Source organism: Berghia stephanieae, chromosome 11, assembly GCF_034508935.2.
Source record: "Berghia stephanieae isolate SIO BIC M18660-M18661 chromosome 11, UCSD_Bste_1.3, whole genome shotgun sequence".
NCBI lineage: Eukaryota > Metazoa > Mollusca > Gastropoda > Nudibranchia > Aeolidiidae > Berghia > Berghia stephanieae.
Genome location: NC_088370.1, coordinates 10,128,426 through 10,153,847, shown reverse-complemented (window position 1 = coordinate 10,153,847; position 25,422 = coordinate 10,128,426). Strand labels below are relative to the sequence as shown.

The following is a 25,422-nucleotide window of genomic DNA, read 5'->3' as shown; positions in this document are numbered from 1 at the left end:
TACCACTACTACTACTACTACTACTACTACTACTACTACTACTACTATCACCACATAATATCACATTTTCCAAGATTTTGTGTTTACTTGCTTACACTTACATTTATACCTTGGTTTTTATTAATGCGTATCATCCAAGATTCGTCAAAAAAAGCTGCGTTCTCATTGGTTTCAAAAGCTGCGTTCTCATTGGTTCAAGCAGGAATCGTTTTTTATAAACTTTGAGTACTCGTACTCGGTATTTTTAGTATCAGATATCTACGAAAACTGCCGAAAATCGCCAAAATCATGTCGGTATTCGGAGGTTTTATTAAAAAGTGCGTCGTTATTTGGAGGGTTTGTTTTTTTTTACTGATCTTAAATAGAAAAAAAAATCGGGACCAGGAGTCAATGTCGTTATCATGAGGTTGTCGCTATTCGGAGGTGTCGTAATCGGGAGGTTCCACTGTATAATCAAGCGGACGGAAGGGGCTTAATGGCACGGAATATTTAATAGATAGAATGCGCTTGGCCAAGGAGTTCACAACATTGCCATCCGGAAGTATAACGGACCAACACACAAACTCTGTGTAACCATGAACTTTTATAGTCTGGTTAATACAGTTTAGTGAGAACAACTCACAAACGCGGATGGCAAAAACAATAACAAAGGCCTGAGTGACGTCATCTGCATTCTATCTATAGATAGAATGCGCTTGGCCAAGGAGTTCACAACATTGCCATCCGGAAGTATAACTGACCAACACACAAACTCTGTGTAACCATGAACTTTTATAGTCTGGTTAATACAGTTTAGTGAGAACAACTCACAAACGCGGATGGCAAAAACAATAACAAGGGCCTGAGCGACGTCATCTGCATACTATCTATAGGTTAATGCTTCGTAACGCTCGAGGCACCAATGCTCTTCAACAGTCGTAACGTCACTTCCTTCCTAATGACGCATGGTAATGGTAACTTAGTAACCCTGGCTCTAAACTATCGGAACAATGGCGGACGCCCGTATGAAATATTTCTCCGCGAGCATAAATAATATACAGAGGGAAAAAAAAAAAACACATACATTTGATCATGTTTTGACTTTTACACATTCTGATCACAAGACATATGTAAAGTTCTAGCCAGAATGAAAAATAAAAAGTAATGATTTTCTTTGTTTAGAACCAAGATGGCCTCCGTTGCCGGGCGGCGTGACATCAGACTATTGAATCGTATTAAGACTATATATAGACATCTAGATAACCACGCCCCTCGGACAGTCGTCATAATGGAAACAATGGCAGTGATTGGTAAAAATGGCGTACTGCACAGAATTTACTATCGATGGTATGTGTCTAAGTAAAATACCCACTGTTCTAGGGCTTGATCATTAGAACTAGAACCAACACTTAAACGTTTATAATATGATCGATAAAAGTGTGTGATAACTAGTCACTCATTTGGCGGTATAGATAGAATGCGCTTGGCCAAGGAGTTCACAACATTGCCATCCGGAAGTATAACGGACCAACACACAAACTCTGTGTAACCATGAACTTGTATAGTCTGGTTAATACAGTTTAGTGAGAACAACTCACAAACGCGGATGGCAAAAACAATAACAAAGGCCTGAGTGACGTCATCTGCATACTATCTATAGATAGTATGACGGCTGGCTTAGAAGCTCACAACATTGCCATGCGGAAGTATAACGGACCAACACACAAAACTGTGTGTAACTATGAACGTTTATAGTCTGGTTAATACAGTTTAGTGAGAATTACTCAAAAAACGCGGATGGCAAAAAACAATAACAAAGACCCGAGTGACGTCAACTTCATTCTATCTATAGATAGTATGCGCTTGGCTAAGAAGCTCATAACATTGCCATCCGGAAGTATAACAGGCCAACACACAAAACTGTGTGTATCCATGAACGTTTATAGTCAGGTTAAAACAGTTCAGTGAGCATTACTCATAAAAGCGGATGGCAAAAACAATAACAAAGACCCCAGTGACGTCAACTTCATTCTATCTATAAACACATTAACAATGATCAGAGAAATCTCGATTTCATTCACGTTATTGTTTATAAACAACCAACCATTCTTGTCCGAGCAAGTGTGAAGGTGTGACACAAATTCCATGTTTTGATTGGTCAAACATCTTCTGGTTGGACAACGCAACGATCTATATTCATGTTTTCGTCCAACCTTGTCATCGGTCACATGATTTGTTGCTGTACAACAATACTCTTCAAAAGTCGTAACGTCACTTCCTTCCTAATGACGTGTGGTAACTTAGTAACACTGGCTCTAAACTATCGGAACAATGGTGGACGCTCGTATGAATATTTCTCCGGCGAGCATAAAGGGTATCCAGAGGAAAAAAAAACATATACATTTGATCATGTTTTGACTTTTACACATTCTGATCACAAGGCATATGAAAAGTTCTAGTCAGCATGAAAAATAAAAAGGAATGATTTTCTTTGTTTAGAACCAAGATGGCCGCCGTTGCCGGGAGGCGTGACATCAGACTATTGAATCGTATTGGACACTTCTGAATAACATTAAACACGCTGCTGTGTTTATGAAAACTGAAAACATACACATGTGTCAAACTGACGAATCGGGATGTTACAGATATAATTTCTCAAACTGTGAACACATTTCACTACGTGGGTCATTTTGAGCATATTTTGCAAAGTGACCAATGACCTCGAAAATGCACATGGAAATGTAATATAGATAGTTCGAAGATGACGTCACTCAGGCCTTTGTTGTTGTTTTTGCCATCCGCGTTTGTGAGTTGTTCTCACTAAACTGTATTAACCAGACTATAAAAGTTCATGGTTACACAGTGTTTGTGTGTTGGTCCGTTATACATCCGGATGGCAATGTTGTGAACTCCTTGGCCAAGCGCATTCTATCTATAGATCGTCCCAATACTCTTCAACAGTCGTAACGTCACTTCCCTCCTTATGACGTATGGTAACTTAGTAACACCTGCTCTAAACTATCGGAACAATGGCGGACGCCCGTATGAAATATTTCTTCGGCGAGCATCAAAGCGTATCCAGAGGGGAAAAAACAAACGTAAATTTGATCATGTTTTGACTTTTACACATTTGGTCACAAGACATGAAAAGTTCTAGCCAGCTTGAAGAATAAAAAGTAACGATTTTCTTTGTTTAAAACCAAGATGGCTACCGTTGCCGGGCGGCGTGACATCAGACTACTGAATCCAATTCTTTTGGATGGTTGTGTGTGAAATAAGTAGGTACGACCTGATAGCAACAGCTCTGTCTGTCGAAATGTCGACAGAGCCTTCACCTCGGTAGTCTGAAGAAAAAAGAAACAAAAACAATCACAACTCATATTTAAAAAAAAAACTTTTGGCCAGAAAAATCATCCTTTAAATATCCATCGATTAGTTACCCCCCAGCTTGTCAAAAACTCTCAAGCCTTAGACTTCTTCCTTGAAGCCCCAGGTTTGAGAGTTGTCAACAAAATGGGAGTCATTTTAACCGATGTTTACTAGCTAAAAATGTTTAAAATGTTTGGTTTTTTTCCATCATAGTACGACAATAAAACAGGCCGTTGACTCATTCAACATAGATAATATTATTCTGTATTGTCGGTGACTCCATTGAACCGACGTGCACTTATTTGAAGGTTTGATAAATCAATTCATTATGGGCTCATTTTTGTAACGGACATCTATTTCATAATACATTTTTTAAAAGCAAAATATTGTCATGACAACAATGATAAACTAGGCCCATCACTGCGTTCGGATATCAGACCTTCATATATCTCAACATCGCATTGAACCCATTGTAAAACTCTTTGAGAATATCTTGTGGATATAACTGTTATTGGCTTATAGAGAGTATGCATTTGGCTAAGAAGCTCATAACATTGCCATCCGGAAGTATAACGGACCAACACACAAAACTCTGTGTAACCATAAAATTGTATAGTCTGGATAATACAGTTAAGTGAGAATTACTCACAAACGCGGATGGCAAAAAACAATAACAACGATCTGAGTGACGTCAACTTCAATATATCTATACTTCGAGTTACTCTTGGAAAGAGTTGCTCCCCTTTGTTATTAGCTAATTACTAATTGACTTTAGTTACAGCTTAATTACTTATTTTTCGTTAAGTCCATTTTTAAAACTATTATTTATTAGTGCTTACAAAGATCAGAGTGGCATGCCCTAGAGAAAGATGCACTCTTTGTTCCTTACTTTCCATATTCTGTCTTTCTACTTACAATGTTGTTGCGATATATTTGTATGTATCTACTCAGTTATAAATTGTTCTCTCTTAAAGCCTCTGGGTTAAGTGATTCCACAACATTAATCTGATTTCCCATCAAAAACACAATAATAACATCGGGCTATCCATTTAAAGTCTCGCGTTTATTAAAGATGTTTTTTTAGGGACATTTTTAACTCACTCAATCCTAGAGAGTTTTGTTGCTTTTCCAAATTGGAAAAAAAAATGTATTAAAAATGAGCATGTGGATAGATAGTTTTATTCAACTAACACTGACGAAAAACATTGACTTTAGTACTACGCCAATAATTTGTCTCAGAAAAATGTAATAAATAAGCATGGGGTAAAAGTAATGCGGGTAAACTACGGATATAGTCGGTGTTAGGGTTGAGTGAGTTAATTCTTCGGATGCATTAGAAGTTTCTTTTTTTTTTGTGGGCAAAATGAAAAAGATACTTTTCGTCAATATTCAACGGATAAGTGTAGATCGATGGCTTTATGGTTCGGTATCTCTCGTTTTGTTACAAAAAAAAATTTTAAAAATCAAGCGATATTAAGCGTGGTCAGTGGCCGGGTATTTGTCAGTGATCGTGGAAAATTCTCACTCCGACTCCGACGTTGTGTCCTTGGGTTAGGTACTTTATACACTCATTGCCATATTCGACTCAGGTGGGAATGAGTACCTACCTAGCTATAGGCAGTGGTGGATGTTGTAAGAGTGTTAATACAAAAAAAAAAAAGACGCCTAATGATGTTGTATGAAATGGAACTATTACGGTTCCGTGGCCTACTTAACTCTCTTCTTACCGGCCATTTTCCGGATTGTCCCCAAAACTTCACACCCAACCTATACAAAAATAGATTTATTTCACTTAAACACAAAAGCTATTAGTTCTTGCTATACATATAATATATATATATATTTTTCTTTTCTTTTTTTGTGTCTAAACGAGCTCTTTATAACAGTGCCAATATACTTTAACTATAGCAAACATTTTTTTCAAATATTATGATGTACAACAGAAATTAGAATGAGAAAAATGTTGGCTGCATCGTAACAACTTAAATGTGATGATTGCCTTATAGGTGGTAAGGAGGGGGTTAAGGAATAAATAAATGACTGTGAAGCTCATTGGGCATGGAAAATCCGTGGAATGCGCTAAATAAATGTTAATATTTGTGACCCACCTCTTCAAAACGGTTTTATGTTGGTATGGCCTATAAGATACAATTTTAACATGGGTGCAAGAGTGACGGCACAGCCGGCCTGCCGGCCGATTGGATTACCGAAAAAAACGTCGCCGGCTTTTTGCGATTTGGATGTGATTGATTTATTTTTGTGACAGGAAACTTAACAAATTACTCCATTACAACCGTTGGATTAAACATAAAACAATTGTGGACTACTTTTATGAAGACTAGATGCTGAGAACAAGACTTCAAATGACGAGGTGAAGTCCGTGAATCTTGCAGGCTTTTTCAGATTATATGTCTTGTCATAAGTAGACTTGCAGGCTTTTTGAGGTCCAGTTGCTTGCACCCATGTTTTAATTTATAATCTACATTATGTTATAGTAAGGAGAATAGACGTAGTGTTTTAAATGTGATCTTTAAAAAACCTCACATTTCTTATCAATTTCGTTCCAAAATCATTGTTTGCATCCCATTCACCCCGACACAATTCCGTTTTGAAACGACGGGTCACATGGTTGATAAAAATGAAACAAACAACGGGAATGATGATGAACCAACCATTTACGAGACGCTTCACGAGCTGTACCACGAATCCAGTAAGGACAGTGTTGACATCGTTGCCTAGGTAACGTGAAATTTCACTAATACCCTCTGACCTCTCCTCTTGATAAGATGGCGGATCAAGTTGGTTTACAACAAATGTCACATGACGAAACGCAGACGATAGTTGTTGTCAAGACTGTCACCATGGCTAATCTGCACACTAATCTGCAGAGCTGTCACAAGTCGTAATTGTTTTTCTCTCTATTTCTTTTGCTTCTTCTTCTTCTTTTTTTTTTTTTAGCCCTATTCGTCCTTAAGGTCGAATAGCATCAACCGCCATTGCCGTCCGTAAGGACAAATAGTGTGCTTGCACTATTCGTACTTCACACTACAGCTGGGCACTATTCCGTTTCTGTTTGTACTGAGCTAGATTCGATTCTACGTAATTACATGATATATCCGTATCGTCTTTAAATTTTTGTTAGTGAGTCAAATAATCAGTTGAGTGTATGTGTGTAGGTGTGTGTGTGTGTGCGTGTATGTGTTAGTTTTGTGTGTGTGTGTGTGTGTGGGGGGGGGGTTGTTTTTTTTTTTTTTTTTTTTGGGGGGGGGGGGTTGTTTTTTTTGTTTTGTTTTTTTTTCGTTTTCTTCTGGGATTTTTTTTCCAGAATGGTGATCGTTTCCTTATTAGGAACTATTATCGTGTTCTCCTTTTGGCAAGTATCCTATTCAAATGCCTGCTCGAAAGTTTGGGTTGGTTGGGCACAGAGGAAGATTCGTCAGGTATTCTTTTCTTTTTTTCTTTTCTTTCTTTTTTTGGTGGTGGGGATAATTATTTTTTTCTTCTTCTTCTTTAAAAAAAAAATTGTTGTGTATTTGTGTGTGTGTGTGTGAGGGGGGGGGGGTTGCCTTTATTACATGTTTTCTATCTATGATAGTGGTTTAACAGTCAATAACTATTTAATTTAAATGACTAGTATTAAAATTGTCAAAAATATTATATTAGTCATAGTAATATAAGCAGCCCAAAACATCTCTTAAGAAGCAGTTTTTTAAAAATATTATAATCTTGATAACTCAGTGAGGGCCATCAATATTGGCTTGAATTTAGCCAACATTTTTCATTTATTTGAACAATGTCGATACATGTCCTTTAACTTCAGAAAATTTTGTTATAAGTTGTACCGTCTTGAGTAGACGAGCTGTATTACAGAATTGTAGATTTAATTCACGGAGAATTCAATGAGTTAGTGGCAGTGAACGAGGTAATGGTATAGACGGTATGGAATTTGGCGGCTTTACAACACGCAAATTAATTCCAAAGCCGAAAGCACAACGTTGCATTTAATCTAATCTACATATACTAATACCAAGTCCTCAATATTTTCAGTACTTCATTCGTTAGCTAATACTATTAAGTATTTGGTATCCACTTTTGCCCTGACGAGAAGTTAGAATGTCAACGGGCTGGGCTTTGAAATGTCTACGGGTTGAAACTGGATGAAATAGGATGATACAGAACATAAAAGCCCAGTTCGGCCTAAGAACAATAATTTGCCTATGTTCTTAAACTCAGAACAATGGGTTATGTTATCAGTGGTGTTGGGATTGTTATTTTGATCTGGGTAGGGGTCTATAGATAACAACATCAATATTAGAAACGTCTCTAACGTCTGATAAAGCTAAGATTACTGGTCAAAAATATATTTCTAACTTTAGTTAAAATTTGAAAAATAAAAACACGGAAATATATACATAATAAGCTTTATATATTTTAAACAATGGATACAAGAAAAAATACACGATTTTTCTCAATAATTCTGTATTCAAACAACTTTGTATGCAAATGTTGTATTCCAGATGTGTAATTTGGCTTATCACCACTCAATGTGGTAACTCAATAGATATTACTAATACTAACTTGTGTCTATGTACGCAGTGATACAGACCTGCCAAGCATTCGACTTATTGTATTATAGTGGGATGGCAGAATACCATTTCGAAAGGGATTTGTGCTGCGTTGTAGGTTAACAAATCATCCCCATCGACGTGTAGAAATACGCAGGTCTGACATCCGAACCCACTTTTCAGCCTAGATTAACATTGTTGTATAATGGACAGTATTTTGCGTCTTTTTTTTTAGATTTCCATTACAACAATGAGCCAATAAGGAAATGGGTTATCAGACCTGAAAATAAGTGCACGTCGATCCACATCAATTTAAAAACCATCACCATCACAGACAATAATCACTACCACAAGCACTTTTACAACAGCCTCATTACCATCAGAATCGCTACCACCATCATTTGCACCATATCATACGTATCAGCACCCCCATCCACATCACTACCACAGCATTATACCTACCATTACCATGGTCATATCAACTATTGCCACCACTAGCAAAAGCATAACTATCATGTCAGCCACCACCACTCCAGAAAACAATCATTTTAAATACCAATATCACAGGCGTACACTATAGCGTCACCATTGCCTTCAATGTTATCACTTCAGCTTCTTGATCATTGACACCACCACTACAAGTAAATTATGGTCGTTATCGTCCCCACCACATTATTCTTATTATCACTATCAACATCACCAATGCATCAGCTTTGTAACTACCACCACCACCACCACCATCATCATCATCATCATTTCAATCAGGGATCACCATTTCAATCACGACCATCACAAAAACAACAAAATTAACAGCATCATCACTGCTACCACCACCACTAGCACTACTAACTACTATCACCACAACATCGACTACCACCACCAGGGCCCAATTTTATGTAAGCGGACTAGATTTAGTTATTTACTAGTCTAGTAAATTATTTGCTAGCCTTAAGCCGAGGCGGAACAAGTGTCTAAAAAGTGGGATTTCATGAACGTTTTCTAGTCTCTGACTAGCGAGGCTCTTGCCGAGAAGTGGGCGTTGTTAGGACGGTGCCTATTTCAGCTATTTTGTGCTTGTAACATCAAGCTCTCTAGTACACAATGGCAAGTAAGACACCAGCCTTGATATTTTCAACGCAAAAGATTTCCAAAGAAGAAATTAGCAACACCTCCGTTCCGTTTCATATTTGAACTTACTTTTGCCGTGATTAATGAAATCACATGATATTGACTGTCGACTGATCAGACAACAATGATGCCCATGGTCGACTGTCAATTATATATTTAGGCCAATGAAAGTGTCAGTGAAAATCAAACGAATTGAACTTTTTAAATAAAAAACAAAAAACAACGGAAAATGTGTTCTGACGAATCACATTATTTCAGTCAGTGTCATGCCAACAGAATAATTTTTTGTCTCCACTATACTTTCTAGTCGTTTGTTTTTTTCTTTTGTTTTTTGTTTGTTTGATTTTCTTCGTTGTTCTTTGAAGCGAACCCTTCTACTTCGAGTCTCCGTTCATTTGCAACCTGCTAACCGATTAGATTCCGGGTTTTTTCCCTAGTTTTTACTCACAAAAAAATTGTACTTTCGAAAGTCTAGCATATCTTACATTTTTAAAAAAAGTAGTGACAATACCAGCAGGACACCTTTTGCCTCTGTCATTCGTAACCGAAGTATTTTCTTTCCGAATCGAAGCTCTCTCTATCTAAAAATAGCTTATCGACGATATTACGTATCCTCGTAACTAGTCTCAGACTAAGCTTGAAGTCCGGCCTCAGCAATAAATGACTAAAATTTAATCAAACTTAGTCTGAAGGTGACGTGATTTTAGTCTGGGAAATATTTGGTCATCTCACATATAATTCGATTTTTTCAAGTCCTTAGCTAAAACCAAAGACTAAGCGCTAGTCCACGTCCATAAAAAGGGGCCCAGAGCGTCACTATCGCCATCATCACCATAACAAGTAACAAGGTCACCACCATCTTGCAAACTTCCGAATATTTTTTTTTATTCGTTGAAGTTGGCAGTTCTAAAATTTACAGACGGCTTAGACTTACGTACGAATAATTTTTGCGAAGTTGAATAACGGATACTGTGACCCATTTATTATTGAAAAACTCAATGCTGCTTTTTGATGTTTTTTCAATTTTTTTTCTCCGTCCCGCCATAGGTTAAAAAAAGAAAAAAAAAAGAAAAGAAGATATCGTATAGGCCGTAGACTATACAGCTTGGGTAAGAAGGGGGGGGGGGGGGGGGGGGGGGCGGTTGACAAGACTTGATAATGAGCGTGGACTAAAACATCGTTAATCATTGTCACAGTCACAGGGAGAGAGCATTTAACGAACGGGGATGGTGGTTGTTGTTTCTGTAGGTGCAGAGAGAGAGAGAGAGAGAGAGAGAGAGAGAGAGAGAGAGAGAGAGGGGGGGGGGGGGATAAACCGAAAGATTTTAACTTTGTAATATTATTTAAATATCTTTAGCAGCATTTAAAGGACAGATAAAGTTGATAATAATAATAATAAATTATGTGTGTGTGTGTGTGTGTGTGTGTGTATGTTTGTGTGCGTGCGTGCGAGTGTGTTTGTGTGTGAGTGTTTGTATATTTGTCTAATTTCAGAAATTATTTTATCTCATTGTATTTCATGAAAAAATTTATTTTATGAAGCGGCTGAATATAGATATGTGGAAGGTTAGATTTACAAGAGGTTTATAAAAAATGAAAACGAGTCTCATTTTGTTACATCACATTCTGTCGATTATACTTTCATAATTAATTTAGCTTTCGTATATATGAAATTAAAATTAAATTTGATCTGGATACCTGATTTTACTCTGATCTAGGTCTCTCATAGATTTAAGATTTTAATCCAATGAGAGCGATCTATAATCAAGTTTTAGTCCAACTGAGTCACATGATTAGGTCTGTCTAACGGTTGATCTTTTCTTAATAAAAGTAAACACGCTGCTCTGTCTATGAAAGTTGTAAACATACTCATCCGTCAAACTGGAAAAGTAACATAATGTGACGTTGGATATTTCAAGAACTGTGAACGTTTTATTAACTATGCCATTTTGAGCACATCTGCAATGTGACTAATGACTCGAGCACGTGGAAAATTAATGTAGATCGTCCCCATTGAAAAAGAAAAGAAAGAGTACACGAGGGGAGGACGTTGGGAGGAAGTTGGGTGGTTCAATCCTTTGGCGTGTCCAACCCTCCTATTTAATTGTGTCTACGATGAACCGAGAAGGTATTGCTGTCTCGAAAGGAAGTTCCCTCACTGGGATCTAGGTTATTTTACAAAGTTTATAGTGTCATTAGGTTACTTCATGGAAATTTCTAAAATCTGAATTGACCGTTCCAACACTTGTGTTACTTCGTTTTACAAAGAGATGAAAAAAAGTTGAATGAAATATTGTTGATGTCCGTTTCAAATATTTCGTAGATCAGATCTGACTTTAAAAGCTAATCAAGAGTGGCAGTTATTAATATTTTGATCAATATCATTGACAAACAGAAATTATATTGTTTTCTTAGTTTGAAAGGAAGATTCAATTTAAGATTTGATACTAAAAAAGTATAAAACAGACAGACAAGTAAAGTCTGACTTATGCCCTTAACCTTTACTCCCACTCCCATAATGTTTTTCGGTTTTGTGTATTTTTCTCTCCCAGTTCCTTTTCTCTTTATTGATATAGGCTAGTAGGCTACGAGTTTACATCTTCTGTAATCGTGCCATAATTATACATAGAACATACGCAAGCATACACGCACTACATACATAAATACGTAATACACATAGATACAAATATAACTACCTACATATATACATACATAGATACATACATGCATACATAACATACACACACGAATCTTAAAGTGCCTACAATAGGACTTGTATAACACACTTTCCACCCCCCCCCCCCTCTCTCTCTCTCTCTCTCTCTCTCTCTCTCTCTCTCTCTTCCTAGGAAATTGGTTTTTGTAATGCAATGGTTTCTTATTCAATTATACATAAATCCATATTTTAAATATCATCCGATCGTTTTGTCAAATCGCATGTAATTTTAAATTGTTGTCCGTCTCCATTTCAACAATAATATCTAGATAAATTGATCAGATTATAAAAATTTGAAATATTTAAATGTTAATGTCGTTTTGTATCTGGCATAGATACCCTATATATAATAAATAAAATGACTAAACTGGACATCATCAATCATTACATTCATCTTGAACAAACAATTGTTCAATTTTGAATGGATTAATTGAATGTGCTATAAAACGTCGTGATATTTATAAGGGTCCGTATTTATAATTTTATATTATAATATTCATTAGGGTACTTTCTCTCGTCCAGTGAATTGGGCTCTATGCTTGTGTAATATATATATATATATATATATATATATATTATATATTATTATATATATATATTATTTACATACATACATACATAATTACATACATACATTCATACATACATTTCATACATACATACGTACGTACGTACGTACGTACATACATACATTACATACATACATACATACATTTCATACATAACATACATACATACATACATACTACATACGTATGATATACATATACATGCAGGTGCAACGAAAAAGCCCCTGAGCTTTTAAATTGCAAAACGATTTGACTTTGACATAGATAGACTTTGACATAGATAGTAGGCTAATTAGTTCTTGACCAATAATATACATAGGTATTGGGATAATTTTGACACACTGTTGAATTTGAGTGACCTGCCCCAATTGGTTTGACTATGGAATAAATGAAGAAATGGTTTGGCATTCAATCCTTTACATTGAAGGGAATTTTAAAAGCAGTGTAATTTTTGAAAGTCCCAGTATTCCTCTATAAAATTATATAGAAGGATTTTTAAAGTTAAATGTATTATACCTGTTCATCCAGAGCGACCTAAACTATATACAAAGGATCTCCATTAAATATGCCAATATATCAAAACCTATAACAAGTTGATGACTTACAATACTATATACATAACAAAAAGTAGTTCTTTAAATCATAAGACCATGGAGCCGGATTTTATCCCGATTTCTTATAGCGTAAAATGGACACTTGTTGCTATCATTTGGATAGGATAGGACGTGGTCTATCTTAGTTCTTTCCACTAGATATAATTGAACCTGCTACCAATTAATGATGCAGGGGGAACACGGGGGTCAGAAAATCCCGACTGCACCTGGGATCGATCTTGGCTTATGGTCTGAAGCCAGTGCTCTACTAACAGAGTTATCTGGACCCTATATCACGTAAAAGATACCATAAATTTGAGGGTGTCGATGAGGAACTCCAATCAATGGTTAAAGTGGTCTCAAGAAATATCTTCCATGGCAAGAATAGAAAGTAATATGGAATGATGAAGACAGACATGGAGGGAAACCAAGACAGTAGTAAGAGTTTACCCCCCCCCCTCCCTCCCCCACCCCCCCCCCCCCCCCCCCCCCCCCCCCCCCCCCCCCCCCCCCCCCACCAACCATGACAGAACAGGGAAGTTGACCCCCATGCGTGGAAGATACCATGGCTTATTGATACAGGAACATATTTGTTTCAAAGACTTGTGTTTTGTTGGTTTTTTTTTTGTTTTTTTTTGGGGGGGGGGGGGGGGATTTAAAATTTTTTTACGGCGCTTGCGGCACATTTATTTAAGTATATCATCAGCGACAGTAAAAAAAGAAGAAAATGGAATAGTCAAAATATTCTCATTTACAATCAAAGCGCCCGCCAAGAAAAAGTAAGACAAAGGAGAATTGGTTCAAATAGGGAACAGATGTACGAGCCAAGCTGCAATGTACTTAGTTTGTGATCACCTTAAAAGTCTCATCCAGACACCAAGACAGGATACCCTATGAGGAATGCACTCAAATGTTTACAGAATACATCCAAAACAGAATATACAACTAACAATACCTAACAGGAGAGATGATTTACAAGGGAAAAAATATCTCCGACACTAAGACAAGACAAAGTAATCCCATTCCAAGACAAAGACAGAAAACAACTCGGAAAAACAGATATAGGGGATAGAAGACACAGGGTGGCCTCCTGCCCACCATGGAAAGTTTCAAAGACTTAAAAAGCCCTTGAGTACTTTCGAGTTACCAATGGCGGTGTAGTGAAGCATAGGCTATGAGTTACCCTGCGGATATCGCATAATATCAAGAAATTTGAATGATAGCTGGTGGAATTCCAGTCTCAAGTCTAAGTGTTGCTATTTTCAAAGACCCTGAATGTCAGTCTTAACAAAAGGAAAAGAAAAAAAAAACAAACAAAACAGGTAATGACAATAACTTTAGCACACGACCAGGTTTAAAGAACAAAACACATACTATTTCATATATAAATAGCTGATATCATCTTTATTTTGCAATATTCATAATCATTGTCATCATCATCATCATCTTTTATCACTATCTTTTTATAATTGAAATAATAAAAAGGTGATAGTGATAGTGCGTATAGTAATAATAACAGTTTTATTACACAGTGTGAAGATCAATCGTTTATTTCAGGATTGAAAACGTGTGGATATTATGCTGACAATGAGTATGTAGCGATGTTAGTTTTAAAACTATGTGTGGCTATCACACTATAGAAAGTTTAGAAAGCGGTCATATCCTTTTATAAAACAAGATATATTTCAGAGTGTAGGGTTCACGAGGCGAGGCTTTTCCTGCTTTTGATACCGCCAAACGGACAGCAGCAAATTGCTTGTCTATCCTTTGAACAGAACGCTAATCTCCAGCAACTACTTTCCGTTATATCTAACAATCCATCAACCCAATAGGGTGAACAGAATCTCACTTCAAACAGAATGGATACAGGTCACTTTGGTTGTGAAGTGAGTGTTCTACATAATGAGCTATGCCACCCTCCCACTCTCCCCCCCCCCAGTAAAAAATAAAAAAGTTTATTGATCTTAAATCTTAAGCCTCTGGACTAACAATGTGATAAAAAGAATATGTGAAATAAATCGTTGAATAGTCTAAATGGGAGATATATACTACTAAAAACTACTATACTACTACTACTACTACTACTACTACTACTACTACTACTACTACTACTACGTCACTCCTTACTACTACTACTATACTACTACTACTATACTACTATACTACTACATACTACTACTACTAGTACTACTACTACTACTTACTATGTTACTACTACTACTACTTTCTACTACTACTACTATACTACTACTATATTACTACTACTACTACTACTACTACTACTAACTACTACTACTACTACTACTACGACTACTACTACTACTACTACTAGTATACTCACTACTACTACTACTACTACTACTACTACTACTACATACTACTACTACTATACTACTACTTCTACAACAACAACTATACTACTACTACTACTACTACTACTACTACTACTACTACTACTACGACTATACTACTACTACTACTACTACTACTACTACTACTATCTACTACTATACGACTACTACATACTATACTACTACTACTATACTATACTACTACTACTACTACTACTTACTACTACTACTACTAGTACTACTATACTACTATACTACTACTACACTACTTACTACTACTACTACTAGTACTACTACTACTACTACTATACTACTACTATACTACTAGTACTACTACTACTACTACTACTACTACTACTACTAATATACTACTACTACTACTACTACTACTACTACTAGTACTACTACTACTACTACTACTACTACTACTATACTACTACTACACTACTACTACTACTACTACTACTACTATACTACTACTACTACTACTACTACTACTACTATGTAAATACTTCTATACTATACTACTACTACTATACATACTACTATACTACTACATACTATACTACTTCTACACTACTTACTACTACTCTACTACATACTACTACTACTATACTACTACTACACTACTACTAATACTTTCTACTACTATACTACTACTACTATACTACTACTACTACTATCTATACATATTACTACTACTACTACTACTATACTACTATACTACTACTACTATACGTACTACTACTACTATACTACTACTACTACTATACTACTACTACTTACTATACTACTACTACTACTACTACTAATCTAAATATACACTATACTACTATACCTACTACTACTACTATACTACTACTTTTCTATACTACTACTACTACTACTACTACTTTACTAACACTATACTATACTACTACTACTACTACTTTCTACAAAACTACACTACTATATACTATACTACTACTTACTACTAACTACTATATACTATCTAAAAATACTACTATACTACTACTATTTTACTACTACTACTTCTCTATATAATATATATAATAATTAATAGATCTTTATGTCCATAATATGGCATCATTTAGTACATGTTATGTAACTATAAAATTGATAGATCTCTCTCTCTTCTCTCTCTCTCTCTCTCTCTCTCTCTCTCTCTCTCTCTTTTCCTTTCTTTCTTTCACACGTGCGATATACACTACATAAACATATTCATTTCATTTTCAATTCGTTAATTTTTGGCAATCAACACCAAATATTATAATCATTATCAATTGGTCACTTAATCTAACATTAAATAAATTAATCTGTCAATCAGTCAACGCATCAATCCTTGGTTTTTCTGTACCCTATGAATATTCAACAATTGCTGATGGAACGAACGTTGATTTATACTTTCGGCCTTATACTTTTTAGTTCTACATTTAATCTGACAAAACCTTCTCCAGATGGTAAAAGACTAAATTCATCGTATAAAATATGTTTTTTATTGTTGGTAATTGAGAATGCTTTCCTTTCTATTGCTTTTCCATGAATTCTTTTACTTCATCAAGAGGATGGTTTATTATTTTTGATGCCTCTTTGTAGGCTAAACCATCGTACAACGCTTTATATAATAAGCGAATAATAGGTCTTCAATCAACAAATCGCGAAATAAGATGAAAATAGCGGGGCAATTTTGTGTCGGAAGTAAACATAACCGCCGCCATTTCGATTTCCTCGAGACAAAAACATTGATACGAACGATTTTTCCGAGGATTGAAGCAGGACTCTAAACGTTAAAGTTTGAAGTACATACCATTCATTAATACGAACAATCATACAACGTTTAATATGTAAATGGGGTAAAAGGGTTTTGTCATGAAACAAATAAATACCAAAAGAATTCATCACATAGGTGTAACTGTGCGTCGTATTCAGCGCCGCCATTTTGAAAATCATATATTTTATCATTAGTCACTTTGAAGAGAAATCCCTTATATCATCAGATATTGAATGCCACATGAGCTTGAGTTTTTGGGGTTTTAATTTTTTTTTATTTTTTGGGGGGAGGGGGGGGGGGGTTGGGGGGGGGGGGGAAGGCAGGGAGTTATTTTTTTTTATATTTATACTTTCAAACTATTCACTATAGTATGCTATCGACCATCACATAAGGTCAAGCCTTTTATACATTGCAGTCACATTTGCCATTTATTTTAAATCATATGATATAATGTATAATGTCATAGATTTGTTCAATGCTTTTGAAAAGGGTAGACAACTGTAGCAATCATTTCAAACGGTAAGACGGGGGATACGTGCCCATAATTGCAGGTCTAATAACTGAACGGAATTATGGCCTTGATTGAACATTGTTGCAATGGAAAACATTTTGCCTTCGAGAGTATTTCCATAATAAGAATGAGACCATAACATATTTAGATTATCAGACCTGCAAATAAGTACACATTAGATGGCAGCCATCTAGACACATGTTCTTATTGTAATAGTTATTTCATAACACTGATATATATATTATATTATATATATATATATATATATATATATATATATATATATATATAATTATATGACGATTGATTGAAAATGCATATTCGATATAGATTATCTTCAGCAGAAAAGCTATCGAAGATATTCATTATATCTGCGTTTTAGTTAACATCAATGATAATTTCGTCATTATAGTTCTATAAATTAAATATCCCTCATTAGTTTTTGTTTCACATACTTCCAAACTTAATTTACATTGTACATTTTTTTTTCTTTAACCATGTTCGTTTCACAAATTTTGACAGCAATCATTATTCACATTATCGAATATCATTTGTAGCTGCATTAATTTAACAATCTAAATAAAACAGATTAGCATTTTGAGTTTAATGAGCATTAGAAATTTTCTGTATAATAAACATATGCTTGAAAATGAATGTTTCATCATTTCAAGAAAAACAAAAAATACAAATATTCGAATGAAGATGTCTCTAAAAAAAATACCGTACAGAGTACCAATTATGTGATTGAAAATATTAACTTTAAATAAAAAAGCAAGAAGACCACTTGCACTCTTGAGCAACAAACTTGATAAATCGGTTTAAAGCATTTCGGAATAATCCACAGATGATGGTGAATCATTGGAAATGTCAAAAAAGCTTGTGAATACTATTGCACATTTAGGTAATTTTGCGAATAGAATTTAAATTGAAAACTTAAGATAGACACTTAGACATAGTGATGACGAAAGTTGAAAACAATTAAATTTGATAAGTTAATTGATATAATCTTGACGATTGTGTGCAATATCCAAACACAGACATTCATACACATACACACAACTACATATACGCACGCATTCACACACAAACAAACACACACGCACACACACACACACACACACACACACACACAAGCACACATTGTCTCTATGCACAATATATAAGAAGTAATTTACACGAATATTAGAAATATTTAAATTGTCAGTCAGGGGGGGAGGTTTGGGCGGCTATGGAAATGATTAGATTGATCTGATGAAAAGCCAAATATTATGAAACGGGAACTGCGTGGACATTGAGTAAACAGAGGGACAGCAGAAAGGATGGTTTCTACAATGTAGTGATAAAAAAATATTAAACCAAGAACCTAAAACTAGAATGGAACGCACAGTAAAAACTTGAGGAGAGAGACTAGAAATTACAATTGAAGATTAAAAATGAAAGAAGACCATCATGCGAATACAAAGGGAAGTGGACACCTACAAACTAAAAGCAGTCCTCGCAAAACCAATTCGATATTCTATAACTCTCTTCATAACGGGCACATTCATAATGATAGTATTCCAAACAACCTTCACATTTTGTCATCATTCTCTCACCATCATCATAATGCTTGCACTTAAAACAAACTATTCCTTGGTCCTTTCTAATATCAACTCTGCGCATCAACTCACTCCATCCGTAATAGTGAACAAGTCCTCCAAACATTCAATATCTTCACTCAATAGTACAGCTCCTAACCGCAATGCATCCTTCAGATCGCAAGTACTATAAAGCACTCCCCTCAGGTTATTGACTTCATCAACAGCTCTCCTTACATGAACTGCTTTTTCCTTTCCCCCAATAATGTAGAAAAGGGAATCAATCCAGTTGCCTTTCGCTTTCTCCGTGTGAAATTTGGCTTATTTTTAGGCCTACCTCTTACACGCACCGGTTTTAGTCTAACATCACTAAAAGAAACCAAATTTGAAAAAAAGACAGGAGAGGAGCTAGAATGGCCCGCAAGAGGAGATGTAATATTTATGGATGTCGACTCAACAATAGTAGGTGGAGGTACAACGACAGGAAGGCTAGCCTCAGCCATAGGAGAAATAGCATCAACAACAGAACTTGCTACAACAGGGGGAATAGTTTCAACAACTGGGAGATCAGCCTTGACATCAAGAGGACTAGTCTCAACAAAAGGGGGATGGGCTATAGAAAGATGACTATCCTCAACAATAGGGGCACTAGCTTTAACAACAAGAGGAATATCCTTAACAACAGAAGAACATTCCCCAACAATAAGAGAACTAGCCTCAACAACAGGACTAGCTATAACAGCATGCTCAACAAAATTACTGCAGTCAATTCTGGAGTGAGAAGGACCAGGAATATCTTCGCTGGAAATAGCATCACCATCAACAGAGTGGTGATACAGGTCACTGGATGATGAAGTCCAACTATCAAATAAGGAAGAAAGAAAATTCATTTTCTCATCGAATTCTGCATTCCCCAAAAGACTCAGATAGTTAGACATTTTATTGAAGAAAGAATTTGCCTTGTTAAATTTCGCCTCTCTTGTCCTTATTCTGGGAGCTTTGGGCAAAGGAACTCGGTGAATAGTAATTTGAGACGTAGCGTTTGATGGAAGAGAATGGCGTATACTTGGTTTGAATCTATGTCCTTCAGGAAGACGAACATACATAGGTAATGACAGATGAGAACGAACAAAAAAAAATATGCCGACAAGGTAAGTCTAAATTCTTGAAAAATTCACAAGAGCACTCAGATGGAGATGCAATGTAGGACTTTGATTGTCTGGACAACCGAAAAGTATTGTCAGAGAGAGAGTGAGATCTGATGTCATAGCTCAACTTGCTCATTAGAGAATATTGATTCAATATGATAGACGCAGCAAAGGGAGTTACATCATCTCTTATAGCGTTAACGACAGGATCGCCACAATCAACTGCCCTCGTATTCATCAACCGGAGGCTTTTGAAAGAAAACAGAAAGTCAATATCTCTATCAATGAATAAGAGATCTTGGAGGACATTGGACAGTTTTTGAGCACCTTTTACTACTCTTTTAATTGTGGCATGGTATGCCTCACAGTGGTTGGTAGTGGTGACATGGAGTTTGACAGTGTCCACCAACCGGTGGGCAGCCCACAAGTGAGGCTTACTGAACCAATGAGTATTGAAATAGTCAAAAACATGAGAAGGCAATACGGACTGAAACTTTCGTAAATAAGACAAGTAGCCCTCCTCTGTTACTTCTTCTTTCATGGCCATGAAAATAGAATGAATAGTAGAAGTCTGAGAAGAAGACATATTCTTCTTTTTCATTGCCTTTTTATGGCGTTAGAAACATGGAACGAGCACAGAATGGGTTTGACATCGGGAAAAACAGACGAGAGTGCCCCGATTTCGGAAAAATCTTTATCAACAAAGATACATGCCGTCTTTGAGAAATCATATGATTCCTTCAAAAACTTCAGAGGTTTGACCATAATGTCCCGTTCCTCAGAATGCAAGAAAGAATGCAGGACGGGATGGCCTTTGCCGTCTGCATCAATACACATAACAGTGAGAAGAGGCAAGCAAATATTATTAGTGTTGTGAGTAACATCCATAATAAGTACATCACCAAAATGAGATAGCAATTCTAACATTGTAGAAGTCTGATAGGTCAGACACATAATGTCTCTGAAATGGATATCATCAGAAGAAGAATCAGTAGTGTCGACAAAATGAGTATCTACCCTTCCCCCCTTCATGACAATGTCTGCCAAAATTTTTTCGGCTGCCTGCTTTTCTTCACTATCAGACAGCCGATATTTTTGCGCAAGTTTTGAATATCTTTTGGCGTCCGTCTAATACCTTGCTCTTCTTCAATGGCTGATATCAATTCCCTCGATGATAACGATTTAAATTGGAGAAGAGTCGTCACTAAGTCAGTTTCCTGGACTCGCCTCATTTCAGGAAATGTTGTTAGAACCTGGAAAAAAACAAACATTTATTATTATTATTATTATTATTATTATTATTATTATTATTTATTATTATTATTATTATTATTATTATTATTATTATTATTATTATTATTATTATTATTATTATTATTATTATTATTATTTATTATATATTCATTATCATTATCATTATCATCATCATCATCATCGTCATCATCATCATCATTATTATTTCTTCTTCTTATCATTATAATAATTATTATTATTATTATCATCATCATCATCATCATCATCATCATCATCATCATCATCATCATCATCATCAATCATCATCATCATTATTATTATTATGTCATTCCAATAACATCACCTATATCATTTCTTACCACTGATTGATTCTCGAATTTATCGATTTGACATAAAGAATTATCGTTTTGTGCTGTGGCAAAAAATTCTAGAATTCCTACGTTTATTTATTATTATTATATTTTGTTTTGTTTTGTTTGCTTGTTTATTTTGTTTTTAATAGAAAGGATAATACGGACGCCTCAAAATAGCTTTGCTATTACGCTACAGTTAAATCGTTTTTCCCCAGAAAATTAAAGGGTATAAAAAATTGCATATCAAGATACAAAATAAACTTGCGATCTATCACGTGCAAGTCCGTTTTCGGAGTTAAATGTGACAATCATCTCAGATAGAATAAGGATAATGTGTGCAAAATGGCCTCTCCGTTGTATCTGGGTTGTGGATTAAAACCTTGAAAGTTGTTACACCGTAGAATTCCCGCTGCCTGAATGTCCAATACGACCAAGTTGTTCGATAAAACTTACATTAATATCAAATTCGTTATTCAGAGCGCCCGCTATTTTGATTACAATATGACTGTTCATCTGTTTTGTTACTTCATTCTGTCAACACTATTCGCTTTTTTTTTTTGCGTAAAGAGACGAAAATATAACGAGGGGTTGATCGCGTGATTTTGTTTTCCTCCAGAAAATAATGATCTTAAATAGGGTTTTTCATCACAAGGCTGGGGTAGAAATTACAAAGAAGTAGAAGGGCATATACGTTGATAGATTTTGAAAATGTCAATAAATGACAAGGAAACCAAAATTCTATTGTGGTGGTGTAAAAGAAAATGTGACAAGATGTTTGGTCCATTTTTTATTGGCGAAATTTTAAGTAAAGTGAGTTAATATTTAGCTACTTATAGATACAAGAAGGAACGTCATGGCTTTTACTGAACATTGCACATTGCTGTTTGAAAAACAAGGGCGCATTCATCAAAAGGGCATACGTAAAATTTTGAATACTTGCTATGAATTCAAATATTTAAAGAAACTAAATTGTGCCTTTAAACTGTACTTACGGATGCAGATGGCGTGTGTGCATCATGAGTCAGATTTGCTTCAATGACTTCAAGGAACCAAACACGGGCACTACTCCTACGGCAACATAATCGTATTTTAGCCATGCAGCCAAGCTTGAAAGATCTGAAAAAAATGACACAAATCATTGCCGTGGACAGTGCTGACTGACTGAATGGGTAATAATGGAAAAGTAATTATGCCTATGGTAATGATATGATATTCTCGGATGGCTCCGTTTGGACGACACTTGTTTGGTGTATGAAGGAGACAAAAGAGGAAGAAAAATCACACTCCCATCCCTTCCTAAAATTTTACAAAAGAAAGAAAAAAAAAGAAACAAACGAACAAATACATAGGGCAGCTTTGCTCAGCGGTTCGCGCCGTTTGGCCATGACCCTAGCTCACTTTTGGGCGCTGAACTGCGGCTGATGCCTGGGTTGTACAAGTCTTCCCTTGCAATAGATTAAAAAGACACATTTCTCCTTGTGAATGAATAAATGGGGAATACTACCTATTTTCTATCTATGTAAGAAAGAATTTTTAAAATTGAAAAACAACTAACAAAGCAATGAGAAAAAGCCAGAATATAATGTAAATTTGAACGCGGGGGGGGGGGGGGGGGGGGAGACTACTGATGCCCTTTTCGCAACGGCACCATAAGATCCCGTCGCCTGGGCATTCCAGGAAGGAATATAGATAATCCATCAAAGAGGATGTCTGATGTCAACAGGAATCACCAATGTTGTCCAAGTGAGCAAATTGGGATTAATAATCTTGCCCAAGGAAAATAACGAAAGTGCCTGAAGCGGGAATCAAAGCCGGGACAATCGGGATCACAGTGCAATGCCTTAAGCATTCGGTCAATTCGTTCCTCTTGTTGTCAGATGCGAGAGTAAACTATTTAAAAATTCGATTTTATGGTAATGAACAAAATTCCCGTTTGTTTGTAATAAGAAGAAAAGTAGTTATTATATCATTTATTTGTTTACAAAATCACATAGAAAATTTGTACCTTACCTTTGAATAGGTCTGAGACCTTTAGATTCGGATTTTCTCATTTTTCCTTGTTTACATTCGAACATAACCCGTTCATAAACTATTGTGTTGATGAAATCTGAGCACATCACCTAAGATAAATATTATGGAATAATATCATTGACTACATTATTTCAACACCGAATATATGCCTACTTACAACAGGACAACAAAATCTATCGGTGCAGTAAGCACATATCAGAAAATTAAAATGAAGTACACATAGACATGATCAACTAATCCGAATGAGAATGAGTAGGCTACAAATACAAATAAATGAACACACTTCGTTAGCGTGAAAATGTTACATTTAAATTGAGGAAAGTGATAGGCCTAGATCATATTATTATGTTGTAAGGAATTGTAAACGAATTTCCTTTTTTTTTTAGATGAATAAATTATATATTATTATTATTATTATTATTATTATTATTATTATTTTATTATTATTATTATTATTATTATTATTATTATTATTATTATTATTATTATTATTGGATTCACAAAAGCCGCGTTGTTTGATATTGAGAAAGCCTACTCGCCCTTGCTTACTTTACGGTGGGTGCTGCACTGCGGCTGACGACTCGATTATAACAGTTATCAGGTAGAATAGATTATAACTGAATTATTTTTTTTTTTTACCTTAAGCGATGATTTAAGAGAATGTTATATTCTTATTTCAATATATCGATGTTGAAATGATATGCATATATCATCATGCAATCAAATATACAGAAAGACAACAGTGTGAGGGTTTCTTCAAAAACCTTGCTTGCAAACTGCCGCTCGACTTGCAAACTGCCGCTCGAATTGAATAGTTATTTATTTATTTATTCATTCATCTATTAATTTATTCGTTCATTTATTTATTTAATTATTTATTCATTTTGTCACCAATGCTATCATAAATATGCCTTTTTCATCAATAGATTATAAATATTAGATTATATCATATTAAACAAATTTTAGACCATTAGGGGAGATCTGAACTGCGACCCATCGTCTCAAAACGGTATTATGTCGGAACGAACCAGATGCTTAAAAGTAGAATTTAATGTGAAACTGGTCAAAAGTATAAATTGTTGGCATTAGCACCCCAAAATATGGTTGCCATTCTCCTCAATAACTCATATAAACTCAACACAAGTCTGATATTTCTGGCTATAAATTCAATTTTCAACATATTAACCAACCCGACTTAATACCGTTTTGAGACGAGAGGTCACAAATGAGATATTGCCCTTTAAAATCAAAGAAGGAAAGGACGCTTGGCATGTGAAGAAGAACAAAACAACTAAGCAATGATATAGATGTGATGCGTTTTATAAATGTGCATTAATTTTTATTTCTTTTAAAACTGTAGTGTATGCTAAATGTAGATTTAAATAAATAAAGGATTAATAAAAGGCATTAAGAACAAATGGGCAGCGAAATTATTTTTTTTTAATAATGAAAAAAAAATTGTTTTAAATAGAAAAAACAGCGGGAGGAGGGGGGGGGGGGCTATTCT

The 25,422-nt window shown here is 35.4% G+C and overlaps 2 protein-coding genes across 2 annotated transcripts; both read right to left on the bottom strand.

The window, feature by feature from the left end:
• Window positions 1-19,362: 19,362 nt before the first annotated feature.
• Window positions 19,363-20,599, bottom strand: LOC144956330 (uncharacterized). The gene has a single exon (XM_078886826.1). The coding sequence runs from the start codon at window positions 20,233-20,235 to the stop codon at window positions 19,363-19,365; it is 873 nt and encodes a 290-aa protein (XP_078742952.1). The 5' UTR covers window positions 20,236-20,599.
• A 706-nt stretch (window positions 20,600-21,305) lies between these two features.
• LOC144956328 (uncharacterized) lies at window positions 21,306-24,079 on the bottom strand. The gene is made up of 3 exons (XM_078886825.1): window positions 23,895-24,079; window positions 22,877-23,000; window positions 21,306-21,530 (listed from the first exon to the last, which is right to left on the bottom strand). Exons 1-3 carry the CDS (start codon window positions 23,999-24,001, stop codon window positions 21,306-21,308), a joined length of 456 nt encoding a protein of 151 aa, XP_078742951.1. The 5' UTR covers window positions 24,002-24,079.
• Window positions 24,080-25,422: the final 1,343 nt, after the last annotated feature.